At 35.5% G+C, this 26346-nt stretch overlaps 1 protein-coding gene across 3 annotated transcripts in view; it reads left to right on the top strand.

Moving 5' to 3' along the window:
* HGF (hepatocyte growth factor) overlaps window positions 1–26346 on the top strand; it is a 101215-nt gene that overhangs the window by 44946 nt on the left and 29923 nt on the right. For all 3 annotated transcript variants that reach the window (XM_016190317.2, XM_060196326.1, XM_007527907.3), the window contains exons 8-11: window positions 695–869; window positions 9966–10093; window positions 14581–14683; window positions 19951–20084. In XM_016190317.2, coding sequence (XP_016045803.1) covers window positions 695–869; window positions 9966–10093; window positions 14581–14683; window positions 19951–20084 — 540 coding nt within the window. The remainder of the gene's footprint in view (window positions 1–694; window positions 870–9965; window positions 10094–14580; window positions 14684–19950; window positions 20085–26346) is intronic.

Here is a 26346-nt window from a genome sequence, read left to right on the forward strand (position 1 = left end):
GTAAATCAAAAACATTCAAATCTTACAATGTTATAAAGGGTATCAAAGTGAGTCTTAGCTTAAGAATCTTGAATTCTGATGACCCTTTAGATTATATAGGTATCTAACTGTGGAGTTAGCTTTGACTTTACTTTTTCTTCTTTTTTTTTAAATTTTATTTTCTTTCTCTTGACTTTCATATTCTTGAACTTTAAACATTTTCACCTAGATTTTTGAGGTGTATGACTTTTACTTCAAAATGTTTTGAATGACAGTTCATTTACATCAGTAAATATTAAAGACAAAAAAGAAAGTTCAGAGTATGTTAAAATTTTATTTTAAAATTGTTTTTGGTACTTTGGCAATATGATTTCTTTCTTTTTTGTCCCCCCACTTCTCATCCTATTCCCCCCCAAAGAACATCAGTTTATTGTCACCTGAGTTACAATTTCACAACTCCCAATGCTAAGCGATAGGTGTCTGCTCATCACCCTAACCGTACCACCTTAAGTCCTTTTCTGTTATTATGCACTGAGTTCCCTAATATTCTCTCAAAACTTTCTCACCTCCCATCTTTAGAGTACTGATAGGCTTTTTTATTCCACCCAGTTAATAATAACCTATACATCAGAAGCTTGGTAACAGAAATCCACCATAAAAGGTAAATATCAGATTAAAATTTTAAATTTAAATTTATATTTCTTTTTGTCCATAGCTCACAGTACTATGAATGACACAGAAGTCCCTATGGAAACAACTGAGTGCATTGAAGGTCAAGGAGAAGGTTACAGGGGTACTGTCAATACTATCTGGAATGGAGTTCCCTGTCAGAGGTGGGATTCCCAGTATCCTCATCAACATGATAAAACTCCAGAAAATTTCAAGTGCAAGTAAGTAAGTTAAGCAAAATATACAATTCCAGTAGGCCTTTGAGGGAAATGAGGTTGAATGGCTCTTTTGAAAAATTAATTAATTTATGCCCTTTTGTTCCCATTGCTGTTTTATTGTTGTAGTTATTATTGTTGTCCTGGTTGCATAGGACAGAGAGAAATGGAGAGTGGAGGGGAAGACAATGAGGGGAGAGAAAGATAGACACCTGCAGACCAGCTTCAGTGATTGTGAAGCAACTCTCCTGCAGGTGGGGATTCTGGGGCTTGAACCGGCATCCTTATGCCAGTCCTTGTGCCTTGTGCCATGGGCGCTTAACCAGCTGCTCTACTGCCCAAATCCTGAGCAGCTCTTTTTAAAAAAAATAATTTCTTCATTTGTGATTCTTAAACTTTATAGCATGCTTAGTAATAAATAGAAGTAAAAGAAGTAGAAGCTTTGAGTCCTTGGGCCTGAGAGTTGAACCTCAAAATGTTTTATATGCATTTTACTTAATCTATTTTTTAATTCATTTTTTTAAATTTATTTTTTATTTAAGAAAGGATAAATTAACAAAGCCATAGGGTAGGAAAGGTACAACTCCACACAATTCCTATCACCCAATCTCCATATCCCATCCTCTCACCCGATAGCTTTCCCATTCTCTATCCCTCTGGGAGCATGGACCCAGGGTTGTTGTGGGTTGCAGAAGGTGGAAGGTCTGGCTTCTGTAATTGCTTCCCCATTGAACATGGACGTTGAATGGTCGAGCCATACTCCCAGTCTGCCTCTCTCTTTCCCTAGTAGGGTGGGTCTCTGGGGAAGCGGAGCTCCAGGACACATTGGCGAGGTCTTAAGTCCAGGGAAGCCTGGCCGGCATCCTGATGGCATCTGGAACCTGGTGGCTGAAAAGAGAGTTAACATACAAAGCCAAACAAATTGTTGAGCAATCATGGACCCAAAGGATGGAATAGTGGAGAGGAAGTCTTAGGGGGGTACTCACTGCAAACTCTAGTGTACTTCTGCTTTCAGGTATATATTTTGCAGTAGTTTATGGATACATGTGAACATATGCTCTTTCTCACAGAACCTGGTCTATATCTAGGTTTTGGGACTTTGTCAGAAAGTGAACCACCTGGGATGGAATTAGAAAATACTATGAAAGGAAAGGTCTCACCCGAGTGATGAAGCTGAAGGGTTGTCATTCCACACGTGAAGTCTCTGGACACAGTCTGAGCTGAAGCATGTTGAGGTGGCAATCGTTGCTTTGACTAGGTTGCGATCATCAGATGCAATATTATTTGATATGGATTGCGAGAGACATGCCGGAAAGTGGGCCCTATCCAAGGGTTCCAGGACTGGGGGTAATATAGGCTCTATAGTGGAGATGTGAGGTTCCTGCTGTCTTAGGGTTCAAAAAGACAATCGATAGTTAATGTTATCATCACATTATCTGGTAATTGGGTTAACTTTGAAAAGTCCTTTTGTTAGGGCTTGCTGTATAGTACCCAGTATCTTGTATATAGCTGTGCCATTGGTTGCTTCTGATCTACTTGGTCTAGGCTTTTGAGAGAGTCCGCATATCAAATACACAGCCTATATATTGAAAAGACAGTCTGTGTTTTAAAAACAGACATACAATTAATTTTCCCCCCCTCATATTAATTGACTAGTGATTTATATGACTACACTTTACTAGGCGTGTACATAAACACCATTCCCACCACCAACAGACTGTGTCCCATCCCACCTATCCACCCCCAACCCCCCACTGGCCAAGGAAGCTGCATGTCTACCCCTCACCACAAGGTTTTTACTTTGGTGCCCTACTTTCAATTTAATCAGATCCTACTTTTAGTTTCCCTTTCAGATCTTCTTACTCAACTTCTGTTGATGAGTGGGATCATCCCATACTCATCTTTATCTTTCTGACTTAGCTCACTTAACATAATTCCTTCTAGCTCTGTCCAAGATGGGTCAGAGAAGGTGGGTTCATTGTTCTTGATAGCTTTATAGTATTCCATCGTGTATATATACCACAGCTTTTTCAGCCACTCATCTGTTGTTGGGCACCTGGGTTGCTCCTAGGTTTTAGCTATTATGAATTGTACTGCTATGAACATAGGAGTACACACCTCTTTTTGGTTGAGTGTTATGGAGTCCTTGGGGTATAACCCCAGGAGAGGAATTACTGGATCATATGGAAGGACCATGTCTAGCCTTCTGAGAGTTTTCCAGACTGCTCTCCACAGAGGCTGGACCAATTTACATTCCCACCAGCAATGTAAAAGGCTTCCTCTGTCCCCACAGCCTCTCTAGCATTTGTTGCTGCTGTCCTTTTTGATGTATGCCATTCTTACAGGAGTGAGGTTGTATCTCAATGTTGTCTTAATTTGCATTTCTCTGACAATCAGTGACCTGGAGCAGTTTTTCATATATTTGTTAGGCTTTTGGATCTCCTCTGAGGTGAATGTTTTGTTCATATCCTCTGCCCATTTTTGGATGGGGTCATTTCCTTTTTTGGTGCTAAGTTTGCTGAGCTCTTTATAAATTTTAGTGATTAGTTTCTTATCTGATGTATGGCATGTGAAGATCTTCTCCCATTCTGTGAGGGGTCTCTGTTTGTCTAATAGTTTCTTTGGATGTGCAGGAGCTTTTCAATTTGATGTAGTCCCATTTGTTTGTTTCTGCTTTAGTCTTTCTTGCAATTTGGGTTTATTTCATCAAAGATATCCTTGTAGTATAGGTGGGAAGTGTTTTACCAGTGTTTTCCACTAAATATTTGATTGTTTCTGGTCTGACATCCAGGTCTTTGATCCATTTGGAGTTGATTTTTGTTTCTGGTGAGATGAAGTGGTTCAATTTCATTCCTCTGCATATTACAACCCAGTTTTCCCAGCACCATTTATTGAAGAGAGCCTCCTTTTTCCATTTAATCCTTTGGGCACCCTTATCAAAGATTAGATGTCCATAGGTGTGACGATTTATTTCTGGGCTTTCAATTCTGTTCTACTGGTCTGTGTGCCTATTTTTGTTCCAGTACCATGCTGTTTTGATGAGGATGGCTTTATAATATAGTTTAAGGTCTGGGAGTGTGATGCCTCCATTTCTGTTTCTTTTCCTCAAGATTGTTTTGGCAATTCTAGGTGTTTTCAGGTTCCAGACAAATGATTGTACAAGTCTTTCACTTCTTTGGTCAACTATATTCCTAGGTATTTTATTGGTTTTGCTGAATGTTTTTATTGGTTTTGCTGAATCTTCAGAATTAGTGTTCACATAAAGAAATGCCACTGATTTTTGTACATTGATTTTGTAGCCTGACACCTTGCTATATTGCCTAATAAATTCCAGTAGTTTTCTTCTGGATTCTTTTGGTTTTTCTATGTATACTATCATATCATCTGCAAATAGTGAGAGCTTGACTTCTTCCCTTCCAATCTGTATTCCTTTGGTTTCTTTCTCTTGCCTGATTGCTATGGTAAGAACTTCCAGTACTGTGTTGAAGAGTAATTGTTACAGTGGACAGCCCTGTCTAGTCCCCGATATGTGGGGGAATGCTTTCAGCTTCTGTCCATTGAGTATGATGTTGGCTGTAGGTTTGCTATATATAGACTCCACTATCTTGAGGAATTTCCCATCTGTTTCCATTTTTTGTAGGGTTTTGAGCATTAATGGGTGTTGAATTTTGTCAAAGGCCTTCTCTGCATTTATTGAGATAATCATGTGGTTTTTGGCTTTACTTTTATTGATGTGGTGAATGACATTGATTGACCTACAGATGCTGAATCATCCTTGCATTCCTGGGATGAATCCCACTTGGTTTTGATGAACAATATTTTTGATGTGGTGCTGTATCTGGTTGGCCAAGATCTTGTTTAATATTTTGGCATCTATGTTCATCAGAGATATTGGTCTGTAGTTTTCCTTTTTTGTTCTGTCCCTATCAGCTTTTGGTATCATGGTGATGTTGGCTTCATAGAAGGTGGAAGGGAGTATTCCTTTTCTTCAGTCTTATGGAAAAGCTTAAGAAGAATGGGTAGTAACTGTTTCCTGAAAGTTTTGTAGAATTCGTTTGTGAAGCCATCTGGTCCAGGACTTTTGTTGTTGGGGAGATTCTTAATAACGGTTTCAATTTCTTTGTCTGTGATGGTGCATTTAGGTTTTGTAGTTCTTCTTGGTTCACGTTTGGAAGGGCATATGTTTCTAGGAATTGTTGCATTTCTTCCAGATTCTCTAGCTTGGTGGTGTATAGGTCTTTATAGAAGTTTCACTGGATTCTCTGGATTTCTGTTGTGTCAGTTGTGATATCTCCTCCATCGTTTACAATTCTATTAATTTGAGTCTTCTCTCTTTTTTGTTTGGTGAGTCTGGCTAGGGGTTTGTCAATTTTGTTTAATCTTTCAAAGAACCAACATTTGGCTTCATTGATCTTTTGTATGGTTCTCTTATTTTCGATGTTGTTTATTTCTGCTCTAATTTTAGTGATTTCTGTCCTTCTGGTTGCTTTAGGTTTCCTTTGTTCCTCTTCCTCTAAGTCCTTGAGGTGTGCAATAAGGTCGTTCATTTGAGCTTTTTCTTTTTTTTTTATATGTGATTGTATGGCTACTATTTAATTCTGGTCAATCTGAAGGAGGGGGTAAAGGGGTATGCGTTTATCTTGTATTGATAATAAAATAGAACAGAGTAAAAAACCATGTCTTCAGCTTGGATGGCTTCAGGTTGCCTCATACCCCCTGAGCAGAGGCAGCTGATTGGATACTTAGAAAGAAAGAAGGCCAAAGGTTTCAGAAGGCAATAGAATTAGAATGAATGGCACCTCCTGGTGGGACAGGAATCTTGGTAAAGAAAGAAGCTCAGCAGGGAAGTCTGCTAGGAGCAGATCTCTGGTCCCCAGGGACTGGTTATGCAGGGGGGTGAGGGAGTGTGCTTTGGGAATAATAATTTAAAAGAAAAAAATTTTTTCCCTTTCTTTTTACTCTGTTTTCTACCCCAAATTGAGTTATAGTCACCTCCTTGGTGTGACCGCTAGGACCCCTTATTGACTGGCCTACTAAAGGCAAAAAGTACTACCATTTCCAGTAGATGTGGTTGGAGCTCAAGCCACTAGCAGCTTCTGATTCCGCCATTTTCCGGAATCCCCCACTTAATCTATTTTTTAATTACCACCAGGATTATTGCTGGGGCTCAGTGCTGACACTGCAAATCCATCATTCTGGTGGCCATATTTCTTCCTCTTCCTCTTCTTCTTCTTCTTCTTCTTCTTCCTCGTCTACTTCTTCTTCTTCTTCTTCTTCTTCTTCTTCTTCTTCTTCTTCTTCTTCTTCTTCTTCTTCTTCTTCTTCTTCTTCTTCTTCTTCCCTTCTTCCCTCCCCCTTCCCCTCCTCCTCCTCCCCTCCTGCCCTTCCCCTTCCCTTCCCCTTGTCTTCCTCCCCCTCCCCTCCTTTTCTTCCCCCTCCCCTCCTCCCCTTCTTCCCCCTCCTCCCCTTCCTCCTCCCCTACTCCCTCCCTCTCCTCCCCCTCCTCATCCTCCTCCTCCATCTTCTTATTATTTTATTTCTATTATACTTGATAGGGCAAAGAGAAATTGAGAGTAGAGGGAGACATAGAGAAGAAGAGAGAGAGACACCTCTCCACTCATGAAACATTCCCCCTGCAAGTAGGGAATGGGGGCTCAAACATAGGTACCAGATGCACCGCACCACCCCCCTGCTTTATATGCATTTTAATAACCACTGTCGGTGGTCAAATAATTGATGTGCCTGAAACCCACATTTCTGGGTTTCTGACCATAGCTTTGTTCTTGAAGGACTTATTCACTTAAGCATACCAATGGTAATACTAGTCAGACCAGTCTCCAACCAATGATTCTTAAATTTTCACTTTAACTTTAGGGCAATGTATTTATTTATTTATTTATTATAATATGATCCATACCTTCATGTTTTCAGCCATGAAATAAATTTTTAAAAAATTATGACATTTTCTGTTGTTTCTAAATTTTAAAAAATTCAGAAATTAAATGATTGTTTAGATAAATTTACAAAAAATGTCTTCAAGTATATATCATGTAGTTATGTGCTGTCTCCATGGAAATTCTTTTTTTTTTTTGTCACTTAATTTTGCTTGGACAGACACAGCCATAGTGACATCTGTTTTTAAATTGTCCACCTTGTTATGAGGAACATAAAATGATTGCTTTTGAAATTTATAACACACATATTTCATAGTGGTTTTGCTGAAACTGAACCTATAAATAACATATATTAACTTTATGTAACTGTTTTTTTATAAGAGAACTTAACATTTTGAGATGGTTGGGTTATGAGTACTATTGGTCCATTTACTGGAGAAAAAAATATATTTATTTATTTATTGTTAGATAGTAGTCTTATGTTTTTATTTATTTATTTATTTTTGAAACAATTAATTGAGGTAACATTTACAAGGCAGTGCATTTTATGGTTACTATTTTAGACTTCTTCATGATGAGTGATCCCATACCCTACCGACAAAGTAATAGGAGTCTTCCACCAATAATTATTGGACCTCCTCCACCCTTACAATCACCTCAAATTTATAGTTGTCATTCTGAGTTTATTTCTCTCATTTCCTTCATGGCAGTTAACTCTCTATTTCTGACTCATGTTTTGCACCTCAGAAATAAATATCAAAGTAGAAAGCAAAAGAAAATGTGAAAAGATTAGCTAAGAGAGACAAAGGAGACAGTGTGAGTGCCATTTTATTTTTTGTTAGCATCTAATATCTGGTGTACTTAAATAAGAAACTGTGTAAAATACCAGTGAACTTCATTTATAAGAAAAAGAATGATTATAAACATTTACTTCATGCATGTTATAATTAAAACTTAATTCTCAAAATTTATTAATTACATCCAGAATTTCTCACCTTTTCTTAATTTAGTTATTTAATTAAGATAACCAAATATAAATCTCTAATATATATATATATGTATATATATATATATATATATTTTTTTTTTTTTTCCCAAGGTGATAAAACCTCAACTTGACATCTGTGCTCAGAATTTTTTTTGCCTTTAATACTTGTGGGCTAGCAGGGCTAGGGTGTTGGTCTGGTATCTTGTTTTATTTACCACTATTTACCCTATTGTAAATAACATTTAAACATTATAAATTAACAAATAATGCTTTGATGTATCCACATAAATCATACAATCAATGTGTTTTAGTAGTTATAAACAACCCATTATTCAATAGAAGGGGAAGAATAAGGGAAACATTTATTTAACCAAAACTTGATTTTTATTCTAGTTTAGATTAATGAGGTACTTATAGACAAAGAAGTTAAAAGTGGACCTAAGCAATGTGTTTTGATAGCATTGTATTACCGCCAATGAACTGTTTAACTATGCAATCATCTGAGTAAATTTTATATAAAATTCAATGCACATATAGTGTATTTACATAAAACTTAGTCATATACTATTGGCTAAAATAAATTATTTTCTTTCATTTTTTCTAGTCAGTAATTTTGTAAGGAGGTTAAAAGTTTGAAGATGGCTAGCTATAAGCATTTTCAATATAGCAGTCTTAGTTATCAACATCAATGTACTCATACCATAAATAGAACTGTTTTTATCAGAATCTATTTAACTAGACTTGTTTACTTTAAGGAGACGTATGTCTTATCTATAAAGAGTGTTTCATTTTCTGATGGTCTATATTGCCTATTAATAAATTGTAGTGTTTCTAGTTGCTCCTAATGATATAAATAAATGCTAGACTCCTAAGACTGAATATTAATTTAGTTAGATTATTAGCCAGGAGTCTATGAAAAAATGGGATTTTTTTTTACCTCAAATTAGAAAGCATTTTTCATGAGAGCAAGGTAGAAATTCCACATTTTCCTTAATGTGAATCTTATGTTAATGTCAAAATGGCTTTCACATACAGAGAATATTTGTATAAGGTTTTTACTTACTGAGAACTTTAAATGTCTATTTGAATCACTAATAAAATAAAGACTATACACATACTACACTAATAACTTATAGATGGCTTTTCTATAGTTAATATGACCTTAATTTTATGGGAATAGTTATTAAGATGTAAAATACTTTATCTAATTCATGGGAGGACTTTGTAATTTAAAAATGTAGGCAACAAATTCAATAAATAGCTATTGTGTTTTGATGGTAAATGGCTGAAATCTTTGAACTATTTTAAGTGAGATTATTTAAGAACTCTTATTATGATAATTTTTTGCATTTTTAACCCTTTATAAACTTCATATATATATATATATATGTATATGTATATGTATATGTATATGTATGTATATATATATATATATATATATATATATATATATATATAGTTATTTATAGAAAGGAAACACTGACAAAAACCACAGGATAAGAGGGTACAACTCCACATAATTCCCACCACCAGAACTTCGTATCCCATCCCCTCCCCTGATAGCTTTCCTATTCTTTATCACTCTGGGAGTATGGACCCAGGCTTATTATGGGATACAGAAGGTGGAATATCTGGCTTCTGTAATTGCTTCCCCACTGAACATAGGCGTTGACAGGTCGATCCATACTCCAGCCTGTCTCTTTCCCTAGGGGAGAGGGGCTCTGGGGAAGCGGGGCTCCAGGATGCATTGGTGGTGTCATCTGCCCAGGGAAGTCTGGTTGGCACCAGGGACTATTATTAATAGTCTTTCTTTGCAAAAAAGAGATTCATGTTGTTTCTACATTATATATGGGCTATGAAAATGTAATAAATAACAGACCAGTTTTTTGAGATTGTAATAATTAAAAGTCCAGGTCTTGAGAATGAAGGAAAAGAATTAAGTAGTATTTCTGCTGTATCAAGTAGTGGTGTTTATGTAGAATTTCTGGCTCATAGAGGGAAGAGTTTCTGACATCTGACAGTATTTGTCTGGGTAATGTGGTCAGTGTCAGTTAAATATAATGACTTCAAATTTGTTGTAACTACATTAAGTCAAAGTAAAATACTGTATAGACATTCATACATTCTGAGATCCTAGACATGTAGTAGTTCTGGCTTAACTAAGATAACGAAAAAAAAAAAAAACCAGACAATTTACATTAACATGCTTATTTTCAATAGGGACCTAAGAGAAAATTATTGTCGAAATCCAGATGGGGCTGAGTCACCTTGGTGTTTTACCACTGACCCAAACAACCGAGTTGGCTACTGCTCCCAAATTCCAAAATGTGATGTATCAAGTGGACAAGGTAATCGCTGACATTTTGCAGGGTGGGCATAATTAAATTCAGGGACTATGTCTCCAGGGAGGATAGACACATTTTATAACAGATCTCCTTCTTATTGCATTGAGCAGTAAACACAAGCAGCAAGTCTGAAGTTGGATTTCTTTTGTGTCTTCATTTATTCAACATCTACTTATGTATTGGAATATATACTCATGCTAGAAACAGTTCTAGGCATTGGAGCAATAAAAGTAAACAGGAGAAAAAACCCGTTTTTTTAATCCTATGAAGCTAACTCTCAGTAAAAAGAAAGTAAGGAAAATAAAAATGGAGATAGGATAATTTCTTTTGTAGTAAGTACTAGAAAAAGAAGTATTCTAGAGTAGGATGTGTGGGGGAGCTATTGCCATTTTATATTTTAATGGGGTGGAGAGATCATAAATATTAAGATGATCTGTAGGGAGGATTTGAAAGAAGTGAGCGAATAGCCTGTACTGTGTACACAATTCTAAAGAGCACGCTAGTTTGAGGATATTTCAAATGACAAATGACGTGAGATAAGTGAATGCATGAGAAGGAAGAGGGAAGAAGAAACCGGTTGTTGTGACTGGAACAGAATTAGCAAGGTAGGTTAGAGAGAAATGGAGCTAGAATTACATAGGTCTTAAAAGTACTGGAAGAATTTACAGCTCCATTCTGAAAGAGAAGGAGCTCTGCTTCAGAGTACTGGGATCCTAAACTAGATGGTGTTTCAGACTTAAATTGTCACTGGTCACTCTGACTGCCTTGTGGAAAATAATCAGAACTTTTTAAAAAAATATTTTATTTCTTTCTTAATGAGAGAGATAGGAGAGAAAGATCCAGACATCACTCTGGTAATGTGCTGCCGGGGATTGAATTCAGGGCCTCATGCCTGAGAGACCAGCATTTTATCCACTGCACCACCTCCCGGACCACAATCAGAACTTTTGAGGACAAAAGTCAAAACAGAGGAATCAATTCCATTATTATTTTAAAATATTTGTATTGAAAAACCACACTCTATTGGGTTCTCTGGATGCCTGCAAAGAGAGTTCTATTTGCATCTCATGGTTCTGCTGAAATATCTCTTGAATGTGTGCCTCCTTCTCCTCAGCATGTGTCTGCCTAATCTCTGCATGTTTCTTCTTCATCTTCTGCATCTGTGCACCTCATCTCTAGCATGAGCTCACTGTTCCTCTGTTTATTTGGTATGTGTACATAAAGGCTATGTCAATTATAAATACCTATGGATATACTGACAGTATCTCAAGGGCATGCATAATTGAATTATTTCACTCCTATTCTGTAGACAGCTCTATATCAGACTTGTTACCTCTAATTCTACTGATTATATCAGCTTCTATGTTTACTCTGGAAATCCTGACCTTACCCCAAGGAGTGTATACATTATTCAGGAATATAAAATAAGGCAGGCTTCAGGTTAGCCTGTCTGTTGACCACTATCTGTGTTTACAACTTTATGACCAAAACACCCCTGGGGGCTGAAGACAGAACTTTAGAGAAAACAAAGAATTTCTGACAAGATGGAATAACACATAGCTGCTAGTAATTAATAAAAATAGTTCAGCAGAGAAATAACAGGCATTACAATTTGGAGATATATCAAGAAATCAAGGGCAGATAAGAGCAATGTAAACTAAGGTGTAGCAGCAGAAATGATAGGCAGTACTGAGTTTTAAGATAAATCACTATTGCACTTAGAAACATAGAAGATAATTGTTCTAGGCAGTAGCAGAGAATGGTCGGATTGAAGTATTTTTTATTCTTTTTAAAGAAATAGAATTAATAATAATAATGAGATAATGGATTCTGGGCTTTTATTGCAGTCTAATGAATAGAAAGTAATACATTTAAAATAATCATACTTATGATGGTTAATCCTACATAAGAATCTAAGCCAAATATAAATAAAGCTTAGTTTCACAGGTTTATTGCCATATATGTCCTTTAACTTTTTTCTCACTGTCATTGTCCCTAAATAATTCTGAAAACACATGTAGAGGGAAGTGGAGATGGGTCTTTTTTCAGTCAATTTCACTGTTCTTTGACAGACTTGAAAGGTCATTTGGAAATACAATTGAAAGCTGTAATTAAGGAAGGTTTGTACCAGCTGGATCTTCCTTGCCCCTCTGGATTCTGTGTTTCCAATTGCTGATAATCTGTGAGTGACAGAGGCAAATGAGTAAAATTGTTTCATAAGCTTTTGCTGAGGAGCAGGTAATAGAATGTGAGGTTTTTTGATTTTTTAAAATCAACTATACATTACTGTTTTTCAAAGAAATCTATTTATTAATACATGAGGTAAATTAATTTTGAGGAATTTAAGTGACTGCCTAAATATTCAGTTAGTTGTAGTTAAGTTTAGCTTATCTTAAAATGACTGTGCATTCTACTTCTTTCTCTCTTCTAGTCATACTTTTACAAGATACTGTTTTCTTTACCAGTGGATTCTCTTTGAAACATACAACAATCTTCCCGAATACATAAGGCAAATTAAAAAAGAAATGTTTCTACCAAAGAGACACATTGACAATCAATTTTATATATACCTGCTAAAATTATATATATATACACATACATACATACTAATGATCTTTATTTTCCTTTTTTATTGAAGTACCTCATTATGTCACTCTTAAGTTTAAGGTTAGCATAATTTAAAATCAGCCTGTGAATACATTAAGTTCATTGAAGTTCTGTTCTGTACTTTATTATATAGTTTTCTCTTTCCCTTTATCTCTTAGTAACTATTAATCGAACTTATAGTACAAATTTATTTTTTGTTGCATTTAATTCACCCTATTTATTTTCTGTGCACATATACATGAATGAAGTTGTGTGGTACTTGTCTCTCTTTATCATCTTTTTAACATAAGAATGTCATGCTAGATCCATCCACATTGTGGAAAATGGCATGTTTTCACCTTTTTTTTTTAAATATATGACTAATATTTCACAACACATCTCTTTATCTGTTTGTCAATTGATGTACACTTACACTGATTCTTATTCTTGACTGTTGCAAATAATGCTACAACAGTAAACATGGAGGTTCATTTATCTGTGTAATAGCATTTCATATTTCTAGGTAAATCATAGTAATCAAAAACTGGAACAGATAGGATTTCTGTTTTTGTTTTCAAGTAATGGCCATGTTATTTTCTATAGTTATTAAATCGATTTATATTTTACCAATAGTTTATAAGTTCTGTTTTTTCATAGCCTCTCTTATATATTTATTTTAAAATTTTAAATTCTTAATAATGTCCGGAAGGTGGTACAATGACTAAAGAATTGGACTCTCAAGCATGAAGTCTTGAGTTCGATCCCCTGCAGCACATGTACCGGAGTGATGTTTGGATCTTTCTCTCTCTCCCTACCTTTCTCATCAATAAATAAATAAAATCTTAAAAAAAAAGTCTAAAATATCTAGTAATGACCACTCTCAGTGTTATAAGGTGATAGCCCATTATTATTATTATTTTGGTTTAAATATTCTAATTATGAGTGATAAGCATTCTTTTATGTGCCCATAGACTATCTGCATGTCTTCTTTTCAAAAACATCTATTTAGAACTTCTGCTCACATATAAGTCATTTTATGACCCTAACTCTGATGCAAAACTTGAGGTTACCAAAGTGGGAGATGGAAAGGAAATTATTATCATGGTAATAGACAAAATATAGTAACACACAATTTTAATAAAAGTGAAATTTACAGTTAAAATACATATTGTGCTTCAAAAATAAAATATTTAAAAATATATCATGCTGTTGAATAGAATACATTTGCTTAGCATACCTTTAGTAAGAAGTTAATATCTAATGTATACATCATAAAATGACTTAAAAATGAGCAGATGATCTAATTAGATGTTAGCCAGACTCATCACCCATACTGAAACAAACTGACATATGTGTCACAAATATCTCCTACATAATTTCCCTTGTTTACCTTAACTTAATTTTGAGAAAATAAATAGACAAAATGAAATTAGAAAGCATTTGTAAAACAGCTGACTTGGGTGAGTCATAATGTCATAAAAGAAAAATTCAAAACAAATATGACGGGTATGTGAATGTTCATTATATCATTTTGTAGTTTCCTGTGGAGTAATAGTTGAGAAGAAAATGTTAGGAAATATACATGACATTGTGAAATGTTTATTTCTTTGGTGTATGTAAAATGTGTTAGTGAATTTTCTTTGATATTTTTTATTCATAAAAAGCAAGATTTATAACTTGATGTCTTCAATCTCAATTTATAACTTGATGTCTACAATCTCAATTTAATGAAAAATTTGGCTTAAAGTAAATATATTCTGATAAATTTAAAAACTTTGATTTCTATAGATTTAGGAGTGTTTGACTTTATGTTGGTTTCATGAGTTCATAAATTTGTAAAATATTTTAATTATAAATGAATCTAGTATTTATTAGTCTTTTTTTTACATATAATTTATGTTTAGATTGTTATCGTGGGAATGGAAAAAATTATATGGGCAGTTTATCCAAAACACGATCTGGACTAACCTGTTCAATGTGGGACAAGAACATGGAAGACTTACACAGGTGTGTGAATTTATTTTAGTCTACAGCATACAGTGATAAAGCATATATGCATAAATCCACATACATACATTACTATTCTGCTTTTCATATGTCACGGTGAGCTAATAGAAACCTGACACTATTATATTGCAACCTGAACTTTTCATTCCATATATAAGCTTTTAAATAAATGGTTTGAACCAGCATAAATTTCTTGATCATTTAGTATATACTCTACACTGAGCATTGTAGATCATTTAGTATATACTCTACACTGAGCATTGTCATATGGAACATAACAAATAGTGGACATACATCCTGGTTCCATGTTTAGAGTTTATGAATATTTTGAGAAAACAAGTATATAATTTGATAAGACTATGTATAATTAATTGGTAAATCTAGTCCATAAAAATGCACATTGAAGGAGCTGTACAGTGGTGCCCTGGGTGAAGTGAACATGTTACCATGTGCAAGGACCCAGATTCAAGCCTCCCACCCCCACCTGCAGGTGGAAAGTTTCATGACTGGTGAAGCAGTTGTGCAGTTCTCTCTCTGTCTCTCCCTCTCTATCCCCTCATTTTCTCTCTTTCCTATAAAATAAAATAAAAACAAACTACATGAGGTATGATAGTATGCTCACATAATTATTAATCATTTAAGTGATTACTAGTGAATCATAATTATTAAATAATCATGATTATGAAAAATCTGTTACTATTTTTTGTATAATATGCACCAATTAAAAATATAAAATCAGAGGATCTTGTTTGACTTTATTTTTGACACATAAAATCTTGCTATAAAGGAATATATAATTGAAAAATATTTCAGGGATTTAGATTTTTTTTTAAAGATAGAAGCAGAAAGAGAGAGACTGAGAGACCACAGTACCAAATCTCTCAATTCAGCAGGAGCCATTTCCAAACCTGAGTTGAGGATATGACAATACTGTCCAAATGGTCTATTTTGCCATCCCCAGAAATTCTTATATTAGGCTAATAAGCAACTAAGGCAGCATGGATTTGCTTCTATTAAGAGTACTAGTGTGTATGAATTTTTTAAAGTAAGATTTGATCTGGCAAAACAGGTCAATTGTATAGTGTACCTCTTTTGCTACTGACACAGCCCAGATTTGAGTGTGGCATTTCTCAAACTTGAGTTAGCTTCAGTGATGTCGTACTTCCCACCCCTCTCCCCTATCTGTCTTTATCACTTGCTATCTCGAAAAGCCAAAAGTGAGCTCATAGTGCTTAAGTCCTAGCGATGACCAAAAAAAAAGGAGGGGGGCCGGTAGCTCAATGGATTAAACACACATGGCGCAAGGCGCAAAGACGCGCACAAGTACCAGAGTAAGGATCCGGGTTTGAGCCCAGGCTCCCCTCATGGGGGGGGGGGTGTCGTTGCTTCACAAGAGGTGAAGCCCATCTGCAGCTTTTTTCTCTACCCTCCGCCTCGTCTTCTCCTCCTCTCTCAATTTCTTTCTGTCCTATCCAACAATAGCGACAATAATAACAACAATGATAAACAACAAGGACAACAAAAGTGAAAAAATAGCCTCTAGGAGCAGTGGATTCGTAGTGCAGTCACCAAGCCCGAGCAATAACCCTGGAGGAAACAAAAAAGAAGAATTCTGACATAAAAGAGATTTGTAATAAACATTTTAGAATGGGTACACTAGAATTTAAGAAAACACTAATGCTATTTTATCAGGTGCACACATGTAGTTGATTAACAAGTGTTGTTAATTGACTTGGTAATTACAACCTTATATGGATAATATTTCTATATATGCAGATAAGAATTTAAGGATTCATATTGGTTGAAAATACTGGATGATCTCACTTATACCTGGGATTTAAGCAAGAAACGAGGAACATGTAGAATAAAATGTGAATTCATCCTTGATCTTTTATTTATTTATTTATTTATTTATTTATTTATTTATTCATTGGATAGAGACAGTCAGAAATATAGAGGGAAGGGAAGGACATAGAGGGTGAAAGACACCTGCAACAGTGCTTCATCACTTGCAAAGCTTTCCCCAGCAGGTGGGGGCTGGGGGATCGAACCTAGGTCCTTGCGCACTGTAACCACCCAGCCCCCATCCTTGATCTTTATCAGCAGACCTGAGGATTCTGAAGACAGAGTGAGAGAAAGATAGACACCTGCGACCTGCTTCACCTGAGGATTCTAATGTGAAGTGCAGAATAAATTAAAAACTTGTGAAGGTACTATGCTCAATAGTAGAGGGTGGTGGATGGTGTCAGTAGATGAGGTGTGTTGATACATGTTTTAGGAAGATCTGATTTTATACTCCTGATTGTTGTGGAAACCACCACCCTCCAAAAAATGTAATAAAAAGTAAATAGAAAATATGTATTTAATTCCAATCATTTGTTCTTATGAACTCTCATGTCTACTGCCTAATAATTTCGATTTCATATTCAAATTAAATTATTGAGAGATTTTTACATTGTTTTAACATTAATGTTTCAAACTGGTGTATAATTGCAATTAATTAACTATTTGGTCTAATTATATTACATTTTTTTCACTAACCACATATTACTAGCAGCTGGCTCTATTGAATACCTCTAAATTTCAGATATCAGGAGAGTTCTGCCTTCATGTATATCACAATTTAACATGGACAATTACCAGGCAACAAGTGTGAACACCATGTTATAGAATCCATGAAATAACATACTTTATGGTAATGCTAATAAGTGCTAATTAGGTTTGGGTGATAAGGAAGACTTCCTCAGATAGGAGACAATGTCTAGAACATACAAAATAAGTAGGAGTTGGTCAAAGATATTATGAGAGAAAGCAGATTTGACAGATGGAATAAATCCTGCAAAAGTCCAAATACTGAAGTGTTTGCAAATCAGAAAAAATTTTGGTCACTTTGAAACAATATTTACAGAGGAGGAATTCTTCAGTAAACTTTGCAAGGAGTTTGTTTTTATGCCCTAAAGGAATTAATTAAAGACCTTCAAGTGAGGAGTTGCATACTCAAAATTAAATGTCAAGAGCTGAGGAGAGAGTATAATGGCTATGCAAAAGAATTTCATGCCTGAGGCTTTGAGGTTCCAGGTTCAATCCTCAGCACCACTATTAAGTCAGAGTTGAGCAGTGCTCTGGTTTCTCTCTCTCTTTCTTTCTCTCTCTTTTGTTAAAATAAATAAATATTTTTAAATTAAATTATGATTTTGACACTGATGTTTTTTTGAAGCATGTTGTGTGGTAGATTATGCTCTTTTGAACTTATAACAGACCATTATATCCATCTCCCCCCAACTCTAATCTTTAGTGATTTTTACATTGAAAGTTTGATACTTTGATTTTGAATATTTATATCACAGAAATAATCAAGGTCAAGAAATACAATCTTCCCGAGATCCTCCTATACTTAATACAAGAATGTCAGCTGTTAAATGTTTGCCACTATATTAATGGAATTATGTGACATAACTATATAGGTCACACAACTTCATTAAAAGTACCTCTTAATTCATTGATAATATGTCTGACTTTTGGGAATAGTTAAAGATCATTTGAAGCATTTGTATAAAATCAATGAATAGTTGTGTGGTAACATTTTTTGTTTGTTTAAGAACAGACTGCAACTGAGTAAGGAGGTAATACAATGTTACAGTTTTGAGCAATGGAAAAAGAGGCATTTGCTCAAATCCCTAATCTACTCCTAACGTAATATGTGACCTGTGATATTATAAGAAGAACATTTTATCTGGGCTTAATGGTTAATAGTATAGTTGTTGACATATGGGTACAATTTCTTATCTGCCTGTAGATGTCTGCAAAGCACTCTTACCCCCCAATTTAGGTCCTTTTCCACCATCATGCATCAGGACCCAACACCTTCTATACATACTCCTTTTCCTTTCTTCCCCAGAGTACTTTACTTTGGCACAGTAGACCACACTCAGTCCAAGTTAGCCAAAAAGAGGACAAATATTGTGTGATCTCACTTACAGATGGAACTTATAAAAAAAGGAAAGACAAATTAATTTTTCTCTTTGGGTTCCAGCTTCAGTATAAAAACCATAATTTGGGAGTCAGGCGGTAGCGCAGCGGGTTAAGCACAGGCGGTGCAAAGCGCAAGCACCGATGTAAGGATCCCAGTTCAAGCCCCTGGCTCCCAACCTGCAGGGGAGTCACTTCACAGGGGGTGAAGCAGGTCTGCAGGTGTCTGTCTTTCTCTCCCCCTCTCTGTCTTCCCCTCCTCTTTCCATTTTTGTCTGTCCTATCCAACAACAATGACATCAGTAACAACAGTAACTACAGCAATAAAACAACAAGGGCAACAAAAGGGAATAAATAAATAAAATAAATATTTTAAAAAGCATAATCTTGGAGACTGTTTCATTAGAATAGACTGATATTTTATATGTAGAAGACATATAATGAAATCAGGCACATGGCAATGAAGTGTTTACTACTGTAATTGCTGCACAAAATGAACTTTAGTTTGAAAATTCAAGTATGAGTAATCGAAGTTTCTAGAATTTCTCCAGTTTTTTTAAAATGTTATATTAATTAAATTCAAGCATGATAGTTAATAAATTAACTCAGTTAGGCATATAGTTTTCATGACTTCATCAAGATTGCCATGTAGGAATTTACTCTATTAATATTGAGGTAAAATATATATGTCAGTACAAGTAGACTTGGTCTTGTTTTTATTTTAATGGGTATTACATTTATGCTTAGTTGTAAAATGACACATGATTTAGTTATGATATGAAGTGTTGTTAATTTTCAAAAAATTTGTTAACCCATAATTTAAATATTTTAATGTATATTTCAACACTGTCATAGTGATTTTGCTAGTGGTGTTGTTTTATATGTGTGTGAAATATGAAAAAAATACTTTTCCATAGCTTATATTTTTTATGTATGTTATAATCTTGACCATTGCTCCTATTCCTTTAGACATGTTTCTCCATGTCTATGATCAGGGGCATTGCTTTGCCATGATAATGATTAAATAGATGCAAAGTCACAAAACCTTTTATCATTTCAATTCTATTTATTTTATGGCCAATTTATATATTCCTGAGTTAGAGAGCATGCTTCTGAACTGTAAGAACAAGAACAACAAAATAAATTCCAAACAAAATAACCAAAATTCTCACCAGTTGGAAGCTTGTGTTTTATCTTCAATGAAAGTTATGTTCTAAGATTATATCTTCTCTGTAGTATTTTGTTTCTCTTGGATGAAATGAGTATCTTGTGATGTTCAGAGCTTGTTGTTTATGCAGACATATCTTCTGGGAACCAGATGCTAGTAAGCTGAACAAGAATTATTGCCGGAATCCTGATGATGATGCCCATGGTCCCTGGTGTTACACAGGGAATCCTCTCATTCCTTGGGATTATTGTCCTATTTCTCGTTGTAAGTAAAATTACTGTTCCTTCCCTTCCCTCCTCTTCCCTCCCTTATTGTCTCCTTTCTTTTCTTTTTCAGTTTTCCAGGTGAGCTGTTTTAAACACACTGCATCAACTCTAACTTGCCCTTAGTAAAAGGGGGAACTGATAGAGGAGTATCAGAGTTTGTTCCAGAAAAAGGACACATTCAGGTAGCAACATGCAAATATACACATCACAGTGCAGTGCACCTAACCCCACACACACACACACACACACACACATCATCCACACACATTTCATCTCTTCTCCAGGGAAAAACATTTCTGCTGACATTTAAATTTGTTTTCTCCTTTATAAGTGTCTTATTTAGAATTCAGATGCAATAAATATCATGATCATTATTTCACAAATCTAGAAAGATTTCCCCACCTACCACTAGCAATGCTATCTTTTTGGCTTCTGCATATTAGCAGAATTCCCAGAAAAAAACCCATTCCATGAACAGACCAATTAGCAGACTTGAGTTAGTGATACTTCCACATTCTCAGTTCTTCAGCCGAGACTAGTGGAATATTTTATTCAATTCCTTGAGGACAAGCAACTGTAAAAATAGTGCATAAACTAAAATATATAGATTTAGGTGTGGCTAACATTTTATTATACAAAAATCTCATATATGAATGAAGAAACAGACAAGATGATTAACAAAAAAAAATAAAGAAAATTTGTCTTCAAAACTAAATTTAGTGGTTTGGGACAGTAGATAAAGTGTTGAACTCATACACATGAGATTCTGAGTTTGATCCCTAGCAGCGTATATACCAGAGTGATGTCTGGTTCTCTTCTTCTCTTTTCTCCTAGCACTCTCATTAATGAATAAATATTTTTATAGTAAATTTAATAAAGGAAACACATTATAAATTACTAGTAAAAATGAGGGGCCCTGTAGTGGTACACCCAGTAGACTGCTAACAGCACAATGCACTAGGACTGGTATTCAAGCTCCTTGTCCCCAGCTGCAGGGGAGAAACTTCACAAGTGGTGGAGCTTCAGGTACCTCTCTTTCTCCTACTGTTCCCCGTACAGCCCTTTCTATAACTCTCTGTCTATCCAAAATAAATAAATGAAGAAGAAAAAAATGCCCTCTGGGAACAAAGCAGTGAATTTGTAGTGCAGGCACTTAGTCTCAATGATAATTGTAGTGAAAAACAATTTAAATAAATAAATAAAACAAACAGGAAAAAAAATTGTAAAAACATGGAACCATTTCTAGGCCAGGAGGTGGTAGAGTGCAGAATTCACATACACAAGGTCCTGAAATCCTTCTCATGGAGAGTGATTCATTCTCTCTCTCTCTCTCTCTCTCTCTCTCTCTCTCTTTGTCTTTCACAGAAATAATTTTTTTCTTAAAATAAAACATTAACACTTATCAGTCTGGAAAAGAAAAAACCGATTAGTGACATAAATGTCAATGTGAGTCTGGATGCTACTTTGAGTATAAATTGGAAATTCTGTTTGGTAAAAGTCAATTGGGAAGTATGCCAGGTTTTTTCTTTTTTTAATTTTTTTAATTTCTTTATTGGGGAATTAATGTTTTACATTCAACAGTAAATACATAGTTTGTACATGCATAACATTCCCCAATTTCTCATATAACAATACAATCCCACTAGGTCATCTGTCATCATTCTTGGACCTGTATTCTCCCCACCCATCCACCCCCCACCCCAGAATCTTTTACTTTGGTGTGATACGCCAATTCCATTTCAGGTTCTATTTTTTTTTTCTTCTGATTTGTTTTTCAACTTCTGCCTGAGAGTATCATCATCCCATATTCATCCTTCTGTTTCTGACTTATTTCACTTAACATGAATTTTTCAAGGTCCATCCAAGATGGGCTGTAAACAGTGAAGTCACCATTTTTTACAGCTCAGTAGTATTCCATTGTGTATATATACCACAACTTGCTCAGCCACTCATCTGTTGTTGGACACCTGGGTTACTTCCAGGTTTTGGCTATTACAAATTGTGCTGCCAAGATCATATGTGTACACAGATCTTTTTGGATGGATGTGTTGGGTTCCTTAGGATATATCCCCAGGAGAGGAATTGCAGGATCATAGGGTAGTTCCACTTTTAGCCTTCTGAGAGTTCTCCAGACTGTTCTCCACAGAGGTTGGACCAATTTACATTCCCACCAGCAGTGCAGGAGGGTTCCTTTGACCCCAAACCCTCTCCAGCATTTGCTACTGTTACCTTTTCTGATGTATGACATTCTCATAGGAGTGAAGTGGTATATCGTTATTGTCTTTATTAGCATTTCTCTGACAATCAGAGACTTGGAGCATTTTTTCATGTGTTTCTCGGCCTTTTGGATCTCTTCTGTGGTGAATATTCTGTCCATGTCTTCCCCCCATTTTTGGATGGGGTTATTTGTTGTCTTGTTGTTGAGTTTGGCAAGCTCTTTATATATGTTAGTTATTAAACTCTTGTCTGATGTATGGCATGTAAAGATCTTCTTCCATTCTGTGAGGGGTCTCTTGGTTTGGGTAGTGGTTTCTTTTGCTGTGAAGAAGCTTTTTGATGTGATGTAGTCCCATAGGTTTATACTTGCCTTAGTCTTCTTTGTAATTGGATTCGTTTCATTGAAGATGTCTTTAAAATTTATGTGGAAAAGAGTTGTGCCAATATTTTCCTCTAAGTATCTGATAGTTTCTGGTCTAACATCTAAGTCCTTGATCCACTTGGAATTTACTTTTGTATTTGGTTAAATTCAGTGGCTCAGTTTCATTCTTCTGTATGTTTCAACTCATTGTTTCTAACACCATTTATTGAAGAGACTCTGCTTTCTACATTTAATAGTCTGGGCACCTTTGTCAAAGATTAGATGTCCATAGGTGTGGGGACTCACTTCTGGGCTCTCAATTCTATTCCACTGGTCAGTGTGTCTATTCATGTTCCAGTACCAAGCAGTTTTGATGACAATGGCCCTATAATACAATTTGAGATCTGGGAGTGTGATGCCTCTGGTTCTGTTCTTTTTTCCTCAAGATTGTTTTTGGCAATTTTAGGTCTTTTCTAGTTCCAGATAAACATTTGTAGCATTTGTTCTATTTTCCTAAAAAATGTGCATGGGCTCTTGATGGGGATAGCATTAAATTTGTTCATGGCTCTGGGTAGTATATTCATTTTGATGATGTTAATTCTTCCAACCCATGAACATGAAATATCTTTCCACTTCTTTGTGTCTTTTTAAATTTCCTTGAGTAACTCATATTATTCAGTATACAAGTCTTTCACTTCTTTGCTTAGGTTTATTCCTAGATATTTTATTGATTTTGTTGTTATAGTAAAATTAATTGATTTCTGGATTTCAATTTCTTCTACCTTAGTGTTTGCATAGAGGAATGCCACTGACTTTTTAATGTTAATTTTATAGCTTGACACCTTACTGTATTGCCTGATGATTTCCAAAAGCTTCTTGCTGTATTCCTAGGTTTTTCTGTGTATACTATCATGTCATCTTCAAATAGGGAGAGTTTGACTTCTTCTCTTCCAATCTGTATCCCTTTAATTCCTTGCTCCTGCCTGATTGCTATGGCAAGAACTTCCAACACTATGTTGAATAGTAATAGTGATAGTGGGCAGCACTGTCTAGTACCTGATCTGAGTGGAAATGCTTCCAGTTTTTCACCATTGAGTATGATTTTGGCTGTATTTTGCTATATATAGACTCCACTATCTTCAGGAATTTTCCATCTATTCCCATTTTTTGTAGTGTTTTGATCATAAAGGGATGTTTTATTTTGTCAAAGGCTTTCTGTGCATCTATTGATACGACCATGTGGTTTTTGGGATTGCTTTTGTTGATGTGGTGGACCACATTGATTGATTTATGTATATTAAACCAACCTTGCATGCCTGGGATAAACCCCACTTGGTCATGATAAACAATCTTTTTAATAGACTGCTGTATCCGGTTGGCTAGAATTTTTTCAGTATTTTAGCATCTATGTTCATCAGAGATATTGGTCTGTAGTTTTCTCTTTTGATTGTGTCCCTGTCTGCTTTTGGTATCAGAGTGATGTTAGCTTCATAGAAGCTGGCAGGGAGTACTCCAGTGTCTTCAATCTTCTGGAAGACTTTTAAAAGTAGAGGTATTAGTTCTTCTTTGAAGGTTTTGTAGAATTCATCTGGTCCAGGACTTTTATTTTTGGAAAGATTTTTGATAACTGTTTCAATTTCATTAGCTGTGATGGCCTGTTCATGCTATCCACTTCCTCTTTACTTAGATTTAGAAATTGGTACGTATCTAGTAAATCATCCATTTCTTCCAGGTTCTCTAGCTTGGTGGCATATAGTTGTTCATAGAAGCCTCGCATGATATGCTCAATTTCTGCAGTATCTGTTGTAATATCTCCTCAATCATTTAGTATCTAATTTATTTGGGTCTTCTCACTGTTTTGTTTTGTGAGCCTGGCTAAAGGTTTGTCGATTTTGTTCACTCTTTTGAAGAACCAACATTTACTTTCGTTAGGGCAGAAATAAATAACATTCTCAATGTTATTTATTTCTGCCCTAACTTTAGTGATTTCTGTCCTTCTGGTTGCTTTAGGGTTCCTTTGTTCTTCTTTGTATTTAATATGTGCAATCAGGCTCTTTGTTTGCTCTTTTTCTTGTTTCCTAATGTGTGCTTGTATAGCTATGAACTTCCCTCTCAGTACTGCCTTTGCTGTGTCCCAAATATTTTGATAGCTTGTGTCTTTGTTTTCATTGAACTCTTGAAACATTTTGATTTCTTCCTTTATTTCCTCTTTGACCCAGAAGTTGTTAAGAAGTGTACTGTTGAGCTTCCACATTTTGGGACTATTACTAGTCTTTCGTTGATTGTAAGTGTTAGTTTAATTCCACTGTGGTCTGAGAAGTTGCTTGGGATGATTTCAATGCTCTTGAATTTGCTGATGCTGTCTTTGTAGCCTAACATATGGTCTATCCTTGAGAATGACCCATGTGGATTTGAGTAAAATCTGTATTCCAGTTTCTTGGGATGAATGACTCTGAAAATGTCTAACAGTTCTTGTTTATCTATCTCCTCATTTAACTCCCTTATGTCTTTATTGACTTTCTGCCTGGATGATCTGTCAAGTTGAGAGAGTGGGGTGTTGAAGTCCCCTACTATGACTGTGTTGCTGTTAATATATTGCTGTAGCTCTTTCAGTAGACGTTTGATATATTTAGATGGCTTCTCATTGGGTTCATAGATGTTAGTAATTGTTAAGTCCTCTTGATTGACTGGTCTTCTGAGCATTAAGTAGTATCCATTCCTATCTTTTTTAATCTTATCTATTTTAAAGTCTATAGTGTCAGATATGAGAATAGCTGTTCCTGCCCTTTTTTTGTGGGCCATTGGCTTGTATGATAGTTTTCCATCCTTTCACTTTAAGTCTGTGTTTGTGTTGTTGAGTTAGGTGGGTTTCCTGTAGACAGCATATTGTTGGGTGGTATTTTCTGATCCATCGTCCTACTCTGTGTCTTTTAATGGGTGAATTCAGGCCATTGACATTTATTGATATCAAATATTGAAGATATTTTAATGCCATTCTTGTAGAGTTTTAGAGTGTTCTGATATATGACCTATTTATGGTGATCTGACTGTTTATAGAAGGCCTTTCAGAACTTCTTTCAGGGCAGGCTTGGTGATAGTTGATTCCTTCAACTGTTGCTTGTCTGAGAAGGTTTTGATGCCTCCATCTAGTCTGAATGACAGTCTAGCAGGATATAGTATTCTTGGTTGAAAGCTTTTCTCATTGAGCACTCGATAGATATCTTGCCATTCTCTTCTGTCTTGTAGTGTTTGTGTGGAGAAGTCTGCTGCTAATCTTATGAGTTTTCCTCTGTAGGTGACTCTGTTTTTTCTCTTGCAGCCTTCAAGATCCTTTCTTTACCCTTATTCCTTTCCATTCTAAGTATGATGTGTCTTGGTGTCTTTAAGTCTGGGTTAATTCTGTTTGGGACCCTCTGAGCTTCTTGAATCTTTATGTCTTTGATGTTGTCTAGACTAGAAAAGTTTTCAGCTATTGTGGCCTGAAGAATGCTTTTTTTCCTCTCCCTCTCTTTCTTCCTCTGGTAAGCCAATAATGCATATATTGTTTCTTTTGAAGTCATCCCATAGGACTCTGTTGTTATCTTCAGCATCTCTTAATCTCTTTTTGAGATCTCTTACTTCTTTTTTAGTTGTCTCTAACTCGTCCTCAATCTTGCTAATTCTGTCCTCAGCCTCATTGTTT

This window comes from Erinaceus europaeus, chromosome 8, assembly GCF_950295315.1.
Source record: "Erinaceus europaeus chromosome 8, mEriEur2.1, whole genome shotgun sequence".
NCBI lineage: Eukaryota > Metazoa > Chordata > Mammalia > Eulipotyphla > Erinaceidae > Erinaceus > Erinaceus europaeus.